The 12,621-nt window shown below is 41.5% G+C and overlaps 1 protein-coding gene across 5 annotated transcripts in view; it reads left to right on the top strand.

The window, feature by feature from the left end:
* Aplp2 (amyloid beta precursor like protein 2) overlaps window positions 1-12,621 on the top strand; it is a 59,798-nt gene that overhangs the window by 20,432 nt on the left and 26,745 nt on the right. For all 5 annotated transcript variants that reach the window (XM_021172342.2, XM_021172341.2, XM_021172340.2 and 2 more), the window contains exons 2-3: window positions 11,013-11,186; window positions 11,947-12,070. In XM_021172342.2, coding sequence (XP_021028001.1) covers window positions 11,013-11,186; window positions 11,947-12,070 — 298 coding nt within the window. The remainder of the gene's footprint in view (window positions 1-11,012; window positions 11,187-11,946; window positions 12,071-12,621) is intronic.

Raw genomic sequence — 12,621 nt, 5'->3', positions numbered from 1 at the left:
GCAGTTACTTCAAATTATAAAAAGACTGTATTTTTCTTAAAAACCAAAAACAAATAAAAATAAAAATAAAAAAAAAATAAAAAGGGCTACTTACTTACCAGTGATGTCATTTTATGACTTTTTTTAATAACAAAGTGTGAAGAGAAGGTATCTCAGATTTCTGGACACAGTTTAGAGAGAAGACAGTGAATCTGTAGCCTTGCATGCCAGTGTAATACACTGTTGCAAGATGTACATCCCCTCACCCCAGCTTTTAGTCGCTTTTAGTTATGCGCAGTGCTGAAGGTGAACTCAGAACCTTGTAAAGTTTAGGTAAACATTCTGCCACTTAGCTCATTATCTCCTAGTAGGTGTCTGGGGAACTTTTGATTTAAGCTTCAGTAAAACTAATCCTAGGGATGAAGAGATGGCTGCTCTTGCAGAAGACCAGACTCAATTCCCAGCACCCACACGGCAGCTAAAACTGGTCTTCAACTCCGATTTCAGGGGGATCTGACTCCCTTCCTTTGGCCTGTGCAGTTAATGTGTGTGCATGGTGCACAGGCATACATGCAAGCAAAAGATGCATACATGTGAAAATAAATATGAAAAAGACCCTGTATGTGAAACATCCTGTATGTGTACCATGCGTTTCAAGGTACATGGGTTAGCTTTCTTACCCCTTCCCAGCTGTGTTACAAGTGAATCTCTGATACACTGTCATTCAGATTAAGTCTTGACACTGTAGTTATATATGTTTTGGCTAAAACAAACGTTGGGTAGTTTCTCAACATTAGTAAAATCTCCGAGTTAAATACTCATTTTAGTAGAATTATCTGGTAAGTGGAATAGTTTAAGGAATATGATTTATAAGAATTTAAAAGATGCTTACAATTACTAGATTGTCAGTGATTTGATTCATATAAAAACAAAACACCCTAGAGCACTGGATCCTCCAGAGGCTGCTTATGACTTAAGAGGATTGCCAGGCTTGTGTTTGGTTATTCTGTAGAAAACCCTCCATCATTTCTATTATGTATCTCACTAAGAATAATTTAGATTGAACACATTTCATTATGAAATATTTAATCCATAGCATCTCCTAGGCATTTGTTACTGAACTCATTTTTCCCCTTTAGTATTTAAGTACATTCAGTTCTGTACATTCTCTCTAACCCTGCACATGCAGCTCTTAGTCAGAGCCTAAGTAATGCTAGTGCCAGTGAGTTAAAAGGTTAAGCCCAAGTCCACATGATTTAGATAATACCATATTAATACAGAAGCCCCTTGACTTCCTGATCTCTGCAGTTAGCTGGCATGCTTTGCAGAGTTTGGCAAATGGCTGTTGTGTCATCATAGGGAAATGTGATTCAGTGAGTTTCCAAGAGATATTCCTTGGGGAAGTTTTGGGACAGTAGACTTTTATCTGTTACAGTGTAAAAAAAAAAAAAAAGCCTCAACCTTTAAATTATAGGTTTCTTACCTATTTTATAATCTAAAATTCATTTATATTGCACCAAAGTAAAAAATATTAGAAGATGAAGAAAGATTAACTTCTTGTAAGATTTTGTAGCTAAAAAGTAGATGGAAGGCTATCCAGAAAACAGACTGAGGGTGAAGTGACTATGATCAAAGAACTAAATGTATATGTGTGAAGTTTACAAAAAAGGGAAAACCATAAAGAAGTAACTTTCAATGCTGTTAAAATTCTGTGTGTGCATGTGTGTATGTATTATGTATCTGGTGGTGCAGCCATAGTGCTTGTGTGGGGGTCAGAGAACAACTTTGTGGACTCATTCCACCCTTATACAGGCTCTGGGTATTGAACTTGGATCATCTAACTTGTGTGGCAAGCACTTGCCTGCTGAGCCATCTCACCAGGCCCTGTGATACCTCACGCTAGGATGTGCCTTGGTGTAGGAGCAGGTTCATCTTGATCTCACGTGAATCAGCTGGAAAGTGGTTTAGAACCAGGAGACAAACAGCTCTGGTAATTTTCTTTAAAAATGGTAGGCTGTTCATATAAATATTTTATGACTAAGTTCCCACAAAATAGACTATGGAGCAGTAATGCAACCTGTTTTTCTTTTTCTAAATCCATTTCCAAATTTAATAAATAAAAAAATGTCATTTAAACCAGTTTGATGCCAGCCTGTGTTTTGGAAAAATGGATAAACACACAGTGCCCACATGTGTTCTTCAGTTGATTGCCTCTCATTTAAGCCCAGTTGTGTGTAATTGCAGCAGAGAGAACGAAATCTTCAGGAGCACAGTGATAATGGCGCTTGTTCTGCAGCAGGAATTGCACGCAGTGCTTTTGTGCATTATCTTAATCCCCATAACAGGTCTGAGAGGAGTAGGCATATTAGTAGCCTTGTTCTACAGATGAAGAAATTTAAATCCTGATAATGATGTTTATAAATACTCGAACTCCTTTTGTGTGAGAAGCAATATTTCAAACACTTTGTGTTAAAATGTATTTTAAAACAATTATTTATTGAAGGTCTATTATATTTCTTATGTATAAAGCTCATGGAATATCTGAAAAATTTTGCTTTGTTTTAAATAATGTATGTGTTTGTGGGGCTGAGGGCAGGCTTACAGAGGAACATGGGTGGGTATGCACTCTTAGGGAAGCCAGAGACTCACTTTGGGTGTTATTCCTCTGGAGTTAATGTGCCCTCCCCCACTTTTTGAAACAGGGTCTCACTAAAACTCGGGTTCACCAGTTCAAACTGTCAGGAATCTTCCTATCTACTTCCCTATTGCTGGGGTCAAAGCCCCTGCTGTTGCATAGCCCTTTTCATGCTAGCTGTTAAGCTCAGATCCTCATGCTTACAAAGCATCACTTGATTAACTAAGCCATCCTTTCCAATTCAGCTGCACCCCACTCCCCCTCAGCCCCCCTGTAGCCTACACTGGCCTTGAATTTGTAATCTCTTAATTCATTCCCATCCCACGCCTGCCCTAAATGCTATGACTATAGATATGAGTTATCATGTTTGGCTTATCTATTGTTGTTGTTGTTGTTGTTGTTGTTTTTCCAAGACAGGATTTCTCTGTATAGCCCTGACTGTTCTGGAACTCACTCTGTAGACCAGTCTGGCCTCGAACTCAGAAATCCGCCTGCCTCTGCTGGGATTAAAGGCCTGTGCCACCACTGCCCGGTTTGGCTTATCTTTTAGAGTTTTTTTTTTTTTTTTTTTAACTTTTATGTGTTTGGATATGTGTCTGTTTACTGTGTGTGTGTACAATGGTGTATGTGGAGGCCAGATAAAGGCATTGGATCCCCTGGATCTGGAGTAACAGCCATGAGCTACCACGTGAGTGCTGAGAATCCAACCCAAGTGCTCTGGAAGAAAAACCAATGCACTTAGTTGTTGTGCCATCTTTCTAAGTTTCCTGACCTCTCATTATAGAAAAGTAGGTTTGGGGACTCGTTACCCTTGAGAGGAGGTAGTGTATAGGTAGCTGATGATGGAACTGGGCTTACATTATTATTCTTGTGCCACCTCATGGAGCCCTTCTGAGGAGGTAGAGTGCAGAGAGATGGCTGTTTATCTAAGACAAATCCTTCATCTCTGTCACACCTAGAAGTAAATTTCTTTCTTCTTTCTTTCTTTTCTTTTCTTTTTTTTTGAGACAGGGTTTCTCTGTATAGCTCTGGCTGTCCTGAAACTCACTTTGTAGACCAGGCTGGACCAGGCTGGCTTTGAACTCAGAAATCCGCCTGCCTCTGCCTCCCGAGTGCTGGGATTAAAGGCCTGTGCCACTACGCCCAGCTTAGAAGTAAATTTCTTAAACTTCCTGTGTTATGATAGCAACTGGGCAGGAATGGAAACCAGTTTTAAGCATTATTATTTTTTTTGAACAATTTCTTTATGAAAGACTCAGTTTCCATTCTTGCATAAGGTGAAAGTCAGACTTGTATTTAATTATGGTGCTTGGATTTTTTACCAATATAATCCAGTTGGACAAATTACCATGTTCCTATAAAAAGCTTCGGAGACAGTCTAAACCGTTTTCAATCTTGGAAATGATACTTCATTTCTGCTTTAATATTTAAAGCTCTTAATAACAGTTAGGTTATTTGTACAAACTATTATGTCCGAAAACAACACCTAACAGTTGATATGCATCAGTCTTAAGAATAATAACTTTTAGTGTTTCACATTTTCCCTATACCTAGTTTACCAGTATTTAATTAGAATTAAGTTGGAGTATAATAAAAAAGGCCAAGAACTTTGAGATGTAGCCTAGAAAATGGCTCATTGTTTGAAGATGTGAGGACCCATGATCCCAGTTCCAGCCTGGGTCTCGTTTGGTAGGAGAGAATCAACTCTGATCTCCACATATGTGCCATGGCGTGTGTGCGCATGCACACACCTCCCCCCTACACAATGAATAAATGTAAAATCTTTCAACTGTAATGTCATTATTAAAAATTATTTTCTTTCTATGTTTAGAAATGTATGCCTACTTGTATGTACACCATATACATTCAGAGGTCATCCGATCACCTTAAGTTGCAGTTATAAGCAACCATATGGGCTCTGGGAACTGAACCCAGGTCCTGTGTGAGAGCAGCAAGTGTTCTTAACTACTGAGCAACCAACCACTCCAGCCTCATCAAATGTTATTTTTTAACAAGTTTGTTTGTCTCTTTCCCCCTCTTATATTGCCTAAGAGTTATTTTGTCAGCTAGTTGAAGTGTTTGAAGGTCGAAGTTCGCCTCATGCTATTGAAGGTGATGTGAAGGCTCTCAACCTATAGGCCAAGACCCCTTGAGGATTGTTGAATGACCTTTTCACAGGGGTTGCATATCAGATAGTTACATTATGATTCATAATTGTAGTAAAATTATAGTTACGAAGCATTATTGAAATAATTTTATGGTTGGGCTGGTCACAAAATGAAGAAGTGTGTTAAAGGGCCGAAGCGTTAGGAAGATTGAGAGCCAGTGGTCTAAACCATAGTGTTTCATAGTGTGTGGTTACTTTTCTTGTTCCTGCAAAGTGCCTGCAAAGGCAATTTAAGAAAAAAGTGTAATTTTGGCTAATGTTTTGAGGGCATGAACATTATGATAGGTACTATGGTGTTAAGAGTAGCTCTAGGTGGGCTGGAGAGATGGTTCAGTGGTTAAGAGCACTGGCTGTACTTCCAGAAGTCCTGAGTTCAATTCCCAGCAACCACATGGTGGCTCACAACTGTCTGTAATGGGATCTTATGCCTCTCCTAGCTATCAGGTGTACATGATAGCATTCGTATAAATAAATGTTTAAAAAACAGAAAACAGAAGTAGCTCTAGCTGTGACAGCAGGATTTTGGGACTTGAGATTAATTACATTGAATTCTCAGTCAGGAAGCGAAGGTAAATGCTGTGCTATGCCATCTTTGTTCTCTCTCTGACACCCCTGCCTATGAAATGTGCATACTGTGGGTATGACCTCCCAGACATGCCTAGAGGTGACATCTAAATGTCAAATTGACAGGTTTAACCAGTCACACTTTTAACAGCAACCAAAGTGTTTCATATGTGTAATATCTATCATATGCTGTACTAGGACATTTGCTTCGCAGGAGTTGAGTGTGCTCTGATAATCTTTACTGCTTGTCCGATCTACAAGTGTGTCTTCCTTCCCTCACTCCTCTCACTCCCCATTCCTCCTCCTTTGAGGTAGGGTCTAGCTGTGTTGCCTACCCTTGCCTCAAGCTTTTGGACTCAAACAATCCTTCTACCCCAGCCTTCCCAGGAGCTAGGGTATAGGTACATGACACCAGACCCAGCTTGTCTTATCTTTTTGACAGATTGGATTTGTACAATTGAAACTATGCCCCCCAGAGTGAGATCTAGGCAGTTTGACCAAGATTAAAACAAAACCACTTGGTTGTTTTGGTGGTGCTGGGATCTAACCCACTGGTTGTGCGTGCTGACTAGGTGCTATTTTGATAAGCTACATCAGCCCTCAAATAGTTTTACTTTGAGTGTTTTAGGCCTTAAGACAATACTGCAGAATTCTCTGTCCAGCCGCGGAATTTGTATCTTACACAATCCATCGATGGAGCACAGGAGCTTGTGTTGGCAGAGCTTGTGCAAATGACTGCTCTGCTTTCTCCCACCAGTGGCCTTTTCCTGTCCTAGTATCCTGTTCAAGCTCCCACATTGCATTCATTTGTTGTTTGTGCCTGATCTTTCCTGATTTGTTAACAGTTCTGTTCTTTTTTTTCCCTGACCTGTTTCCTTTAATGTCTTGTTGCTGGTGAAATGCACACTAGTGTCTGGTTAGTGTTTTCGCTCCAATTGTCTTCCTTTTTGTAGTTAGTCATAGCCTGGGAGAGATTTTTTTTTTTTGCCTATTATTTTTTTTTAAATTTGCATACAATGTAGTTTAATTATATCCTTTCTTTTTCCCAGCTCTTTCTAGATTTATCCCCAACCCAACTTCATGTTTTTTTTTTTTTCTCCAGAGACAAATATGTTGAAGTATACTCAGAACGGAATGTATTTTATTTTCTTTTGACAAGTAAATCTTTGGTGAAAAGTTTGTGAACATATATTTAAATTGTTTATATTTAGAGATTGGGTTTCACTGACTGTCCTAGAACAGGCTGGTTTCAGAGATCTGTCTGCCTCTGCCCAAGGTGTGTGCCACCACTGCCTGGTGATCATGAAGGCTTATTCAATACTTGAAGAGGAATGAAATAATATCTTCAAATTTTTTTCTTTTTGAAAAGGTATAAGAACATTTGAATAAGAGTGTCTTTTGTCACTAGCTTGCAAGCCTAGCTAGATGCTGCAGAGATCTGTTTCACTGTTTATGGGAGCTGAGCTGTTGACTCTAAAGTGGTGGAAAGCATCACTAAGGAAGCCACACTGCCACAGCTGTAGTTTGAGAAAGCCTGCCCTTGGGGAGGATGCTGCCAGTTCAGGAGGCTCTTTGTCAAACTGTAAGGCCAGATTTGATTTGGGCGCAGTAGCTTCAGTGAGGAAAGAAGTAGCTGCTACATACCAGCTCTGAGGTAGGAGAGCTGCGTTGGTCCCAGCAGCTTTGTGAGGGGAGACAGTTTATGAGCTCCAGCCAGGGATTGGGCTCCTGAAGTGATATTAAGGATGGACTTGTTGCAGGCCCAGACTTACGTTTTGAATATTGACTGAAAATGCTTCAAGCTTCTTCAGATTATTAGGAGCACTGTCTACTAAGTTGAATTCCTTTCCTTAGATAGCTGAATTCTTTCTGAGCCAAATTAATGAAATGGGGTTTCTTATTAAGAATGAATTATTAAGTAAGTGGAGGCACTGGCTAGGAAAGCAGTTGATGCAGCTTGTTTTCAAAGCCTCGAAAGTGCTGCCACATGTGTGCATAGATCACAGGGCCTGCTTAAGTGCCAGGGTGTGGGTAGGGCATTCATTTTCTTTCGTAGAGCATTCCAGTTCACAGGATATCAGAAGTGCTGACTTGGCAGTGAAGTCCCATTTGTAACATGGTAGTTTAGGAAGTAGATTGATTTATGTGTTGAAGTAATGGGTCGAGGCGCTGTCGGTGCTTAAGAAAATGGCGAGCACATTAAATAGCAGCATTTCCAAGGAAAGAAGCACAGACATCATACAGCGGTGACCCTGTCACTCTAGGTGAGGTCGGGTATGTTTGATTAGTTGGTTCCTACATGTGGCCCACAGAGGCCTTTTATATTTCAGAGGATACTGTCTTGAGAGTCTCTCATGACCACAAGGATTAATCTTTCTGAACTCAGAAGTGAATCACTGTATCCTATTAGCTGTCTGGATTGATTCCAGTTACGCTCTTTCTTGGTGGTAACTGATGTGAGATCTGGCTGTTTCGCTCTCCTTCCTGTTGCTTTAACCTCTGATACTTTAGACTCTTTAGGGAAGATAGCACTGACCATCTCACTGCAGAAATCAAATGCACTTTCACTGATGTATTGACCTCCGCGGTTGACCCATTAACTGAGCATTTATACAGTTGAAACTCTTGTGGTCTTTTAGCCAGCAACCATAATGAGTAACATGTGGAACGTAGTCTTGGCTGATAAATGCACTAGAATCGACCAGTTCAGTGTTGAGGCTCAGTGGGCCTACACAACTAATCAACGCTTCTTACCCTGTCCATTCTGAGCACTTAAGGCTCAAACGCTTCCCTCACCTTCCTGTCTTGCATATGATTAGATGTGGTACCCTAAATCCTATTTGCTTAGTAGATATCTTCAATGTTAGATGCATACAAGATCATATGTAGTTGAAACATTGCTCAGAATTCTTTTTACTTCAAATTTGTTTTGTTTTTTTTTTCTCTTCAAAATTTTATTTTAATTTTATCTGTATGGGTGTTTTGCTTGAAAGTAAGTCTGTGCAGTACGTATATGTCTAGTGCTTGCAGAGGCCAGAGATGTCCATTTCCTGAGAACTCAAGTTACAAATAGTTGTGACCTACTATGTAGGTGCTGGGAGTTGAACCTTGGTCCTTTAAACTGTTGGTCCCCTTGGTGCTTATTTTTTCTTGCTATGCTTACTTTGCACATTAAGCTTTATTATGGCATGGGAAAAGCATGTATACAGTCCAGTGTACTTCATAGCTTTAGGCCTTCACTGTGGGCCCGGGAACATAACTTCCGTGGATGAAGGACTACTGTGACCCTAGGCACAGGCACATTGCTCCAGAGGAGCCTTGCCTTTACTAACTACTATTTCTCGCCTATTTCTGAGCTGTTACTGGTTAAGGTCTTGTCATAAAACATGGATATTGCCAAAGAATGGCTGAAATATTTTTTATGCAGATTAGATAAATTCATTTATGAAATCCTTTCATCCCTTTCTTTTTTATTTGAAAAAGTTAAGCTCTTGCTTTGTTGAGCAAACTGGTTCCAAACTCATGGACTTCTGCCTCAGCCTTTTGATGAACCAGGGCAATAGACACATGCCCAACTTATGAAATCCTTTTTAGTGTTCTGTTTCCATGACCGAGGCTGCCACATACTGATTGTTAACTACTGTTGTATTATTTATAACAAAGTGCCTGAGACAATCAGCTTTAGAAAAAGAAATGATTACATTGCCTTACAAGTTTGACAGCTTCAGTTCATGCTGTTTCGCTCGCCCTGTGACTTTTGAGCATCACGGTGTGAGTCTCTTCTTACTGTACACCACTTTAGCCCAAGCTACCACTACTTTTCTGTTGGCCCATGCACTTCTAGCATTCTGAGCCCTTCCCTTGCTTACTCACAGTCTACTTTTACTCTGTAACCAGCAGAGGCACTGGGAACTAGAGCTCTGTTTAAATCTCTCAACACTTAAGTGATGAAGGCTGAGTTCCTTCCAGTGCCAGACTGTAGACCTGGCCCTACTGTACTGCTTCCTTCATTACTCTACTCTAATGGAGGTCACAGTCTTCCTAATGTTCACTCAGTGCTGGGTTATTTTCCTCTTTAAGACTGTGAATCTAGTTTCTTTTTTAGTGAATTTTGACTTGACACTAGATGGAGTACTGAGGAAGTATATTCATTACATATAGTTACTTGATGGAAATTTTTTGTTGTTGTTGTATGAGTGAATTAAGGAAATTATTTGGAGTTTTATCTGTTCTCGGCTCTCATAATTTGCGTGTAAAGGAATGAGTAGCTTGTATTAGACTAGATGGTGGTCAGGTTTGGGCTATTCTGAAGTGCTCAGTAGAGGTTAGAGTTCCCATTTCACTTCATCATATATACCCAAAAGTCATTGTCTTAGTCAGGGTTTCTATTCTCGCACAAACATCATGACCAAGAAGCAAGTTGGGGAGGAAAGGGTTTATTCAGCTTACAATTCCATATTGCTGTTCATCACCAAGGAAGTCAGGACTGGAACTCAAGCAGGTCAGGGAGCAGGAGCTGATGCAGAGGCCATGGAGGGATGTTCTTTACTGGCTTGCTTCCCCTGGCTTGCTCAGCCTGCTTTCTTATAGAACCAAGACTAGAGATGGTCCCACCCACAAGGGGCCTTTCCCCCTTGATCACTAATTGAGAAAATGCCTTACAGTTGGATCTCATGGAGGCATTTCCTCAACTGAAGCTCCTTTCTCTGTGATAACTCCAGCTGTGTCACGTTGACACAAAACTAGCCAGTACAATTGACCCCTTGTCAACTTGACACACAAACACATCACTAGTAAGCCTCAACCCTTAGTTCTTATTCATCCCCAAGGTCTAAATAACTGTAAACATCCCACAGTCTTTACATATTCTTAAAATTTCAATCTCTTTAAAATATCCATCTCTTTTAAAATCCAAAGTCTTTTTACAATTAAAAGTCTCTTAACTGTGGGCTCCACTAAAGTAGTTTCTTCCTTCGAGAGGGAAAATATCAGGGCACAGTCACAATCAAAGCAAAAATCAATCTCCAACTGTCCAATGTCTGGGACCCAACTCATAATCCTCTGGGCTCCTCCAAGGGCTTGGGTCACTTCTCCAGCTGGGCCCTTTGTAGCACACACGCTGTCCTCTAGGTTCCAGATGCCTGTCCTCCACTGCTGCTGTTGCTGCTCTTGGTGGTCATCTCATGGTACTGGCATCTCCAAACCCCTTCAGTCCTGGGCCGTCAATTGCAACTGAGGCTGCACCTTCACCAATGGCCTTCCATGGCCTCTCACAGTGCCGAGCCTCAGCTGCTCTGCGTGACCCCTTCATGCCTTCAAAACCAGTACCACCTGGGTGACCCCTGTCCCCTCAGGTGGGTGGCAGTTGAGTGGATGCAAGGGTCTTGACACACATGGAAATCATTTCTCTCCTTCCATCATGTAGCTCTTAGGGATCAAACTCAGTAGTCAGGCTTGGCAATAAGTGTCTTTGCCTGCTAAACCATCTTGCCGGGTTGGTGATCCTTCTCCCAGACCACATCAGAATATTCCCACAGGATTCTTCAGCACCTTCCAACTGTACTGAGTAATCTAGTTGTGAGATAATTGATCCTGTATGAATCGTTAAATGACTGCCTTTGCAGATGTTTTGAATAAACCTGAAACCTCTGGTTTATCTTTTGCTAGGCTCTTGCAGCCAATGCTGGAACAGGTTTCGCTGTTGCTGAGCCTCAGATTGCGATGTTCTGTGGGAAGCTGAATATGCATGTGAACATTCAGACTGGCAAATGGGAGCCTGACCCAACAGGCACCAAGAGCTGCCTTGGAACAAAGGAGGAGGTTCTTCAGTACTGCCAGGAGGTAAGAGTGTTGCCAGAACGTTCCCCTTCTCTCCCCTTTTCTGTGTCAGTGTTGCATGTGTTCCCCGAGACCCAAGCACTAAGAACTGGAGCTCTAGCCCCTTTTGTTTCTAAGTGTGTGTGGTATGATTTAGTATTGCAGAGGTTTTGCTTCTTGATACCCAGTGAGATTTGTTTTGGGTTGAAAGCCTGCTGCATTTATCTTACATGTACATTCCATTTTAAAATATAATCTATGGGAGGAATCAGAAATATAAACCATCAAAAGAAAACCAGCCTTTGTCTTAGCTGCTTGCACTGGAACTAGAGGGAGGGAGCAGGTGCAGCCTCCACATGCAGAACAATGATGGTGAGTTTGTGGATCTGTATATACTGCAGAAATGCACAACCACATCATTGGGACCCCATGACCATCAAGATGAATACAGCTGAGGTTGACAAGGTCGCAGGCAGGTTCAATGACCAGTTTAAAACCTATGCTGTCACAAGATAGGCAAGTCAGACGATTCTGTTCTCCAGCTGGCTAAGGCTGCTGCTGCTGCTGCTGATGTCTCAAGAAACTTTGGAGGAAATTCAATAATATCTGTTATAAAAGTGAGAAACAAAAAACAAGTAGTAGCTCAGGATATTTTTATTTTGTTGTTAGATCATGGATTAGTGTAGTAGAACTTGAGGTTGATGTAGCATATGGGTGGTCTCGGAGGCACTTCTCCATTTGCAGGTAGGCTTATCGTGTGGATTTTGTTGTTGTTCTTAAACAGATATATCCAGAGCTGCAGATCACAAATGTGATGGAAGCAAACCAGCCAGTCAGTATTGATAGTTGGTGCCGAAGGGACAAAAGGCAGTGCAAGAGTCACATTGTTATACCATTCAAGTGTCTTGGTAAGTGCTTTTGTTTGCCCCCTCCCCCTCCCTTGAGCACTGTGCTGGGACCCTAGTAAAGTATCTGCATCTGATCAAGTCAGTGGAGGATCTTTCCCTAGGAGTTCTTGTGGCTTCCTTGTGTTGGTGGTAGACTTCATCTCTGAGGTTGACTGCCTCTCCCATGTGAACCTCTTTTTGCCTCTGGAGAATGGGCCTTTCACGGGACACCAGACAGAAAGAAGCGTCACCTACAAAGCAGGACAGATTTGCCCTTAGCATTAACCATTTGAAATCAGTGGTAAGAAAGACAGAGGAAAACTGTCCTCTGTTCCTGCAATTTACCGTGTTCACAATTGCACTGTGAGTCCCATCAGGCAGTGGGTAGTTCTCTGGAGAGGGAACATGACTCATAGCATGTGGCCAGGTGCCAGGGCCAGATGCCATGTGGACCCGCCATTCTCCAGGGCTAGGGCTTTACCCAAGTGGTGTCATTCAGTCACTGGGGCGATAACCTTTAGTGCCAGCTTGAACAAAGCTGTGGGTGAGTGTGTTCCTCAGAAGTAGGGTTG

Source organism: Mus caroli, chromosome 9 (assembly GCF_900094665.2).
Source record: "Mus caroli chromosome 9, CAROLI_EIJ_v1.1, whole genome shotgun sequence".
Lineage (NCBI taxonomy): Eukaryota > Metazoa > Chordata > Mammalia > Rodentia > Muridae > Mus > Mus caroli.
The sequence above is the reverse complement of the archived record's forward strand: the minus strand, read 5'-3'. Positions and strand labels throughout refer to the sequence as shown.